The following is a 9,514-nucleotide window of genomic DNA, read 5'->3' on the forward strand; positions in this document are numbered from 1 at the left end:
CCATACCACTAGGCTTCTCCTTTCTCTACTGTGCATATAGTTCATTGTTTTGTTGGTGCAAAAATTTCTTGAACTGAAATTTGCTGTTCAAATTTTGGATTAGTCTAACCTACTACTCATTTATGGAATGATAAAGCCAAATTGTAAGGAGTATATAAAATAAATTGTTTTGTTTTTTCCTTTAAAGTAATAGAAACATTCATATGGACCTTGTTCACGTACTTTATATATTTCTGTATGTGTGTTTGTTTATTACATTATAATAATCATTGTTTTTATTTCATATTAGCAGTAATTGAAATAGTTTCTTTACTGAAGAATAATAAGCAATCTAGATTTAGAGAGGCTCTACATAGGTCTGGCCATCTGATGAGACTGAATTGTCTGATGTAGATTTTGTTGATGAGAATGATGAAACTTTAGACATTTTAAAAACATTTTTACCTTGCTACTTGATGTATCTATTCTAACTATATCAAGTGGGACCAATATATCATAGCTTGAATTCAAAAAATAAATCAAACTTATTAGTTATAGAGCACTATTAAAAGGACTTGGATGTCCTCTTGGTAGTTTGGTATTTAGTGCAACAAACCATGATATTCAGTATGATGGATTGGATCATTTAGTAAAGATAATAGTAATAATGTCAGATGCAGAGGTCAAAGTGAAAATTGTACTGAACAAAGTACATACATATGGTGCAGAAAATGTAACTTTGGTCCTTGTCCTCAATGTTTCAAGTCATTTCACACTGAATGATTATAGTAATAACTATTTCTTTCTTTCTTTTTTTTTTTTGTACATACATTTTGCAATCCTTAATTAGTTCATATTTTATAGCAATTTACCCTTTCATTATAAATTATAAAATTATTTATTTAACAAAATAATGTTTTTTATTTATAAAAATGGCCAATCTTAATTGCTACTTAGTGATATTCCTTTCAAACTATCTTTGATCATTCTTTCACATCAAATAAAATGTGTCATTCAAAGCTGGAACTTAACAATAATTAATTTTACACCTTCTTTATGTCTTCCATCAATACTTTATGAATTAATAACAACTGTTTTGACCTAGCAGGCCTATAAACTAGGCCAGAAATATTTGTTCTTATTAAAGTATTGTGGAAGACATATGAAAGATGTGAAACAAATTAATTAAATAAAATACTTGATATTTATTTAAATACTGTCACTAAACACCAATAATATAAATAAAAACAAAAAACAATGATGAAACAACAGATACTCAGCAGGAACCAAGCAATAGATTTACATACCACCCTAATACTCAAAACTAAAATTCTAAAAAGTTGCCATAAACTATTGAAAATGAGTGCAATTAATTTGCTAATGAAGAAAAAGTATAAAATTTTAAAAATTCAGGCTTTAATGGTTTAAAATAAAAAATTCCTTTATGAAAGTTTTTTAATAGATAATTGTCCACAAAAAACAGTTTAGAAGTAATGCATTAGTGAGTTTAGTTATATCATTTATGACTGGTTCTTATATAAAGAAGAAAAATTCTTTTTATAACATACAGAATATATTTATTTTGTAAAAATAAAAGATGTATGATTTATTAATTTTTTGATGTTAATATTTTATATTTTATTATTTAATAATTGTTATCTGTGGACTTAGTTTGCAAGCTATATTTTGAAGGCACTTAAAATAATTTAGTTAAACATTTTTTCATTGATAAACCTATGACAAAATCTTGATGGTACTGTACATTTCCATACCACTAGGCTTCTCCTTTCTCTACTGTGCATATAGTTCATTGTTTTGTTGGTGCAAAAATTTCTTGAACTGAAATTTGCTGTTCAAATTTTGGATTAGTCTAACCTACTACTCATTTATGGAATGATAAAGCCAAATTGTAAGGAGTATATAAAATAAATTGTTTTGTTTTTTCCTTTAAAGTAATAGAAACATTCATATGGACCTTGTTCACGTACTTTATATATTTCTGTATGTGTGTTTGTTTATTACATTATAATAATCATTGTTTTTATTTCATATTAGCAGTAATTGAAATAGTTTCTTTACTGAAGAATAATAAGCAATCTAGATTTAGAGAGGCTCTACATAGGTCTGGCCATCTGATGAGACTGAATTGTCTGATGTAGATTTTGTTGATGAGAATGATGAAACTTTAGACATTTTAAAAACATTTTTACCTTGCTACTTGATGTATCTATTCTAACTATATCAAGTGGGACCAATATATCATAGCTTGAATTCAAAAAATAAATCAAACTTATTAGTTATAGAGCACTATTAAAAGGACTTGGATGTCCTCTTGGTAGTTTGGTATTTAGTGCAACAAACCATGATATTCAGTATGATGGATTGGATCATTTAGTAAAGATAATAGTAATAATGTCAGATGCAGAGGTCAAAGTGAAAATTGTACTGAACAAAGTACATACATATGGTGCAGAAAATGTAACTTTGGTCCTTGTCCTCAATGTTTCAAGTCATTTCACACTGAATGATTATAGTAATAACTATTTCTTTCTTTCTTTTCTTTTTTTTGTACATACATTTTGCAATCCTTAATTAGTTCATATTTTATAGCAATTTACCCTTTCATTATAAATTATAAAATTATTTATTTAACAAAATAATGTTTTTTATTTATAAAAATGGCCAATCTTAATTGCTACTTAGTGATATTCCTTTCAAACTATCTTTGATCATTCTTTCACATCAAATAAAATGTGTCATTCAAAGCTGGAACTTAACAATAATTAATTTTACACCTTCTTTATGTCTTCCATCAATACTTTATGAATTAATAACAACTGTTTTGACCTAGCAGGCCTATAAACTAGGCCAGAAATATTTGTTCTTATTAAAGTATTGTGGAAGACATATGAAAGATGTGAAACAAATTAATTAAATAAAATACTTGATATTTATTTAAATACTGTCACTAAACACCAATAATATAAATAAAAACAAAAAACAATGATGAAACAACAGATACTCAGCAGGAACCAAGCAATAGATTNCTGTTTTAAAAGGATTCAAACTTAATATAGAGTATTACAACAATATTCAGAGTTGCATCAATAATGTAATTTATACCAAATATTAAAAAATTGTACTTCATTAAAATCTTAATAAATAAATACAGTACAAAGTCTTCGATTGTAAATTTTGTAAAATTATACTTTTCAATAATTTTGTGATAATCTCAGATTTAGTGATTGCACTTCTAGAAAGACAAAAATAAGATTAAATTCAATTTAGAACTAACTATATTTTTATTAATAAAAGAAACTTTTATAAACTTTATCATAGCAATTATTATTTTCTAATTTTTATTTTTTGCATACTCCAATTTTGAAAATTTAAAGAAAATTCACTATGAAATCAATAAATGAAATCTGAATCAACTTACTCAGGGCTGTTGAGAGGTAGGAGGAGCTGGGAATTTTTTCCTGGGCCTAGAGAAAAGTTATTGGCCCATAGGAGTTCCTACTCATATAAATGAATGTTATTTTTATTAACAAAAATAAAATAATGCTTTTTATTAATAAAGAAACATTATACATATTTCATTTGTTCAAAAAAACATGGTGGCAAAAATGGTCTGCCTCATGCAGAAGCTCATGAAACCATTTTAATAATTTTGATGATTTAAAACTAAAGGGATATAAATATTATAAGATTATAAATAAAAATATTAAAATATCGAAAAGGATTTGTAAATAAACATTCGACTGAAATTTAATTGATATATTAAAATGTGTTCAGTTATATTATAATCAATGTATATTTGGTTATAGAATTTTAAAAAGTTTAGTTATGTAATACAGAAATTGTATTTACTATTCTGTAATATTGTGACAAAAGGATTCATATTTTGTAGATAGTGAATTATTATTTGCCATTGTTGTCATTTTCATGGATATAGATTTTTAAATGCTATATAATGAATAGTTCTTGAGAAAATATGATTTAGTGAAAATAATTGGTAAAAATATGAAATCTTCAAAATAATTTGATACTGTTTCCCTATATAAATAAGTAGAAATAATCTTTGAATATATCATTGAGAATGAAAAAAAAACACTACAAATGTAAGTAATTATAACAGAATCTTATCTTGAATTAGTTTGTTTGTTTAATTGCAGTATATTTATGTATTTTAAAAAATTAATTTTAAATATAATATCTGTTTTACAATAATTTATCACTTCATTTCATAGACACTTAGTGATGAAGAACATTATGGAAAAGATGAAGAACACAATGTAGATTATGATCACGATGCATTTCTAGGAGATGAAGCAAAATCTTTTGATGAACTTTCTCCAGAAGAAAGTAGAAATCGACTTGGAAAAATAGTAGAAAAAATAGATAAAAATAAAGTAAGTAAAAATTATAATATAATTATTTATTAGTAAATTATTACTGATTTAAATTGCTTAAAGGAGAGATAATAACATACACTATTAAGTTGAGTCTATTAAATGAAAACTATGAATGGAGTCTCAAATTTTAAGTAGAAAATTTTGTTAACAGAATAAACATAAACTATGTAATGATAATAATTTATAGATTTTGAAGATTATAACTTTTAAAATTATTATCTACTTTTCAAACATTAGTAAGATATTCAGATTTAATAGATAATTTGTTTTTGTTATAGATTTAAACATTTTTTTTAGGTTTTATTCTAGTTGTGAATAAACCATATGATGATATTGATAACAATTACAAACAGATGTAGAAATTTCAACATATTCAACACATCAGGAGAATGACATCATTATTGAATTGAGTTATTTTATTTATATAAAGTATTAAATCTCTTTTTATAAAAGTTAGCCAGGACAAATTTAAATTTACAAAAAATTTTTTTAAAATTCTTCAGTAGACAGTACATACAAGATGTGTCTTTTCATTCAGTCCTTTCAAATGCACTTGAGGAAATAATTCTACTGCAGAGTTTATCTTTTATTCAAGGCTACTTGTCTACCTCCAAATATAAAAATGTTAAACATATTCTATTGGCGATGGCACAATTATAAAAATTAAATAAATACATTTTAAGTCTCTTATTTTTAAAGTTAACTTGTCTTAAATATAACTTTTATTTATAAATTTCTTAAATTTATATATTATATGAAATATATAAATAAATTATATTTATTGCAACATATTTACTACTTTTTGCAATACAGATGATTAACAAGTATAAAACTATATTTACCTATTGTTAATTTATTATTAGGATGGTTTTGTTACTCAGCAAGAATTAAAAGAATGGATTCAATTTACACAAAAAAGATATATTTTGGAAGATGTAGATAAACAGTGGAAAAATCATAATCCAGATAAAAAAGAAATTATTTCTTGGGAAGAATATAAAAAATCTACTTATGGCTATCTTAATGGTAAAAGTTTAGTCTTATTCAAAATTAATTGGAGTAAATTATTAATAATTAGAAAAATCGGTGATTCAAAATAATTGTTAAATAAAAATGTGTTAATAATTATTAAGAAATTTAAATAAATTAAAAATTCTAAAATGTGCTAAATTAGAAATATTTATAGTTANACATGTAGCCCAAGAAGTAGCCAATACGCCAAATGATATTTTTTATGCCAAATTAAAAAAAGGGTAGGCAAATTAGGTGCAAAGTAGTCAAATCTTGCAACGCTGGAAGGAATACTAAATAAAGCTGGAGTTGTGACCCAAAGGGTAATAGACTCAAATTCAGGAAAAAATGAGAAAGGCCAAAAGGTAAAAAGTAGTGAGAAAGGTTAAATAGACCTTCTGTTATGTAAATATTAACCCTTAATTTTCCAACCGTCTTCACTTCTTTATCTTTTGTCCTTTCTCTGTTTTTCCTGAATTTGAGTCTATAATCTTTTGAGTCACAACTTCAGCTTTATTTAGTATTCCTTCTTCGTTCACACATTCCAAGTATTTGAAAATATTTCCTTTCCATTCAAAAATAAAATATGTATAAAGGTGTACGGCTTTATGAAACTTCTTTTTTGAGTTTATGCCGTTGAAATACAGTAAATAAATAAAAAAATTTGTCAGTTTTGTTTACGTGTTTATTGGGCCACATTGGAACTTGCCTTGAATCGCAGGTTGCACACCCCTGGTGTAAACACACATTAAAACAATATGATATGAATACAAAATTTAAAATATTTTAATATTTATATTATTTTGTTCATTTTTATGTCTTTTGAAAGTATTATAAGATGTGTGTGTCATCAGCACTAAACTTTGTAGAGTCATTATATATGCTGAGGACAGATTATTTTTATACTAGGTATATAAATCATATTCTGTAAAAATTTATTAAATAGCCTTAGGTTTATCATAGTGATAATAAACAGAAGTGGAGATAATGTCAAAATTTTAATTTGTACTTACAGTTCAACAAAATTAAACAGTTTATTCTTTCTCATATCCAGTTCTCTCCTTTTCCATATATTATATCTGTATCTGTACAGATACAGATATAATATATGGAAAAGGAGAGAACTGGATATGAGAAAGAATAAACTGTTTAATTTTGTTGAACTGTAAGTACAAATTAAAATTTTGACATTATCTCCACTTCTGTTTATTATCACTATGATAAACCTAAGGCTATTTAATAAATTTTTACAGAATATGATTTATATACCTAGTATAAAAATAATCTGTCCTCAGCATATATAATGACTCTACAAAGTTTAGTGCTGATGACACACACATCTTATAATACTTTCAAAAGACATAAAAATGAACAAAATAATATAAATATTAAAATATTTTAAATTTTGTATTCATATCATATTGTTTTAATGTGTGTTTACACCAGGGGTGTGCAACCTGCGATTCAAGGCAAGTTCCAATGTGGCCCAATAAACACGTAAACAAAACTGACAAATTTTTTTATTTATTTACTGTATTTCAACGGCATAAACTCAAAAAAGAAGTTTCATAAAGCCGTACACCTTTATACATATTTTATTTTTGAATGGAAAGGAAATATTTTCAAATACTTGGAATGTGTGAACGAAGAAGGAATACTAAATAAAGCTGAAGTTGTGACTCAAAAGATTATAGACTCAAATTCAGGAAAAACAGAGAAAGGACAAAAGATAAAGAAGTGAAGACGGTTGGAAAATTAAGGGTTAATATTTACATAACAGAAGGTCTATTTAACCTTTCTCACTACTTTTTACCTTTTGGCCTTTCTCATTTTTTCCTGAATTTGAGTCTATTACCCTTTGGGTCACAACTCCAGCTTTATTTAGTATTCCTTCCAGCGTTGCAAGATTTGACTACTTTGCACCTAATTTGCCTACCCTTTTTTTAATTTGGCATAAAAAATATCATTTGGCGTATTGGCTACTTCTTGGGCTACATGTTATTTATAAATATACTTATTTGAATAAAAATGTACTTTAAAATGGTGTTTTGTCATTTTTTATTAATTAGAGACCCAAAAAAACAAATATTTGTGTTTTTCAAATAAATTTTTGTTTGTCTCCTTTATAAGAAATGAATATATCCATTTATAAGTAAAAATAATAATAATTTGTTTATTCATAATAAGGAATCCTTGTTACAGGGGGTAATGATTAAGATATAAACAATACAAATAATAAGTAAATATAAATTAGTTATTTATATAAAAACAATAAATAATTAAATGAACACAAGTTATTTTTGGTGTTGAACATTCAAATCATTAGTAATTTGGTTGAAGAAATTAACAATTTTATACATATTTATTTTCGTTAAATTACCCAGTTTGGATCTATAATCAAATTCATTATTTGAAGAAAATATTCTTAGAGTTTGAAATTGTTGCTGATATTTTTTCAACGCTGTACAGTCTCTGATTAGATGAAATGCAGAAAAGCTGCTGGAATTACACCAATAACATGATTTGGTAAAATCTATATAATTATTATTCACAATTAAGGAGAATTTATTTAGTCTCAATTGTAGTAATATACGTTTAATATTTAAATTTGTATTCATTGTGATAATGTTTGATTGAGTGGGAAAACTTAGGATATGCAAGTACCAAGGATGATATGTTGAATTGAGTAGAGAATTTTGATCACTAATTATCGATTGTGAAATCGCTGAATCCATCATCATAGTGTAGGCATTATTCCAATTATCAATCGAGTTGTCAAGTAAGATAGTAGATACACCAAATGACTGTAATATTTTATTAAATTTGTAGAACCAAGTTGTATTACTGGTATTATTGTTTTCCATTTTATTTTTCATTATATGAAGTAAAAACGTAATATTATCATCTTTAGAATGCATTAAACGGTAGTAAAATCTGATTAATCTTTTCATAAAGAATGGAAAAATCTGACATCTGTTTGTTTCTAGGCGAATAGCATAACCAGGTATAGTACGTTCGAGTTTAAATATTTTGCGTAGATAGATAATATGGAATTTTTCCAGGTTATAAAATAAATCAATGGCCCAAATCGGACTGGCATATAAAATAGTTGACATTATTATTGAGTTAAACATTCTCATATGAAGATTTAAGTTTGAGATTTTTAAACTAGCTCCTAAATAGAGAGTATTATTTATTAATTGATTTATTTTATTATTAAGATATTTCATATGTGTTTGGAATTTACCATTCCAGTTGAACATTATACCCAAATATTTTATGTTATTGACCAATTCCAACGGTTGATTATTTATATAAAATGATTTCTCTTGATTTGCCAGTTTAATATTGTTTCTGAATATTATTATTTTTGATTTATCAGTATTGATCGTTAAATAAATAGATTTCAGATAGTCGTTCACTTTATTAATCTTATGCTGTAGAGTAACTTTTGTTGGGGCCAATAAAACCAAATCATCTGCGTATAGAATGTAGTGAAATGTTCTTCCATATATATTAATGCCTTCTGAATCATATAAGAATAGCTTATCTATTTCATTAATATAAAAATTAAATAGATAGGGAGACAATGGCTCACCTTGTAAAATTCCTCGATTTATTATAATTTCAGGATATCTCTGTTTTCCGTATACTATATTGATTTTGTAAGAGGAAAAAAGTTCCATAATTGTAGTTGTAAATTTGGTACCTGCACCAAATACTTTTAATTTGTTAACCAAAGAGGGTACGTGAATAGAGTCAAATGCTTTAGTAATGTCAATGAATGCAGCATAAATTTTTCTTCGTTTTTTCTTTAAGTATATTTGAATTAGTGAGTTTAATAAGAATATGGCCGATTCAGTTCCTTTGGATTTTATAAAAGCAAACTGTAAATTCGAAATTAGTTTTTGATTTGTCGTCCATTTTTGAAATCGTAATGCCAATATTGATGTGAAACATTTCCTTAAAGTTGATAGAAGAGCGATAGGACGATAGTTTTCTGGTGATAATCTATTTCCTTTTTTATGGATCATAAGTAGTTTTACAGTATTCCAAGATGACGGATATATTAATTGTTCGTAAAAATAATTATATATTTCAAGTAGTAT

General features: G+C 25.6%; 1 protein-coding gene across 1 annotated transcript in view; it reads left to right on the top strand.

The window, feature by feature from the left end:
- The first annotated feature begins 2,391 nt into the window (after nucleotides 1-2,391).
- LOC111616091 (calumenin-like) overlaps nucleotides 2,392-9,514 on the top strand; it is a 12,018-nt gene continuing 4,895 nt past the window's right edge. The window contains exons 1-3 of the mRNA XM_023357525.1: nucleotides 2,392-2,457; nucleotides 4,230-4,391; nucleotides 5,258-5,420. Of these exons, the coding sequence (XP_023213293.1) occupies nucleotides 2,392-2,457; nucleotides 4,230-4,391; nucleotides 5,258-5,420 (391 nt within the window). The remainder of the gene's footprint in view (nucleotides 2,458-4,229; nucleotides 4,392-5,257; nucleotides 5,421-9,514) is intronic.

The sequence above is a fragment of the Centruroides sculpturatus genome, unplaced genomic scaffold (genome assembly GCF_000671375.1).
Source record: "Centruroides sculpturatus isolate CEXI.00-Female unplaced genomic scaffold, Cexi_2.0 scaffold1524, whole genome shotgun sequence".
In the NCBI taxonomy this organism is placed as follows: Eukaryota; Metazoa; Arthropoda; class Arachnida; order Scorpiones; family Buthidae; genus Centruroides; species Centruroides sculpturatus.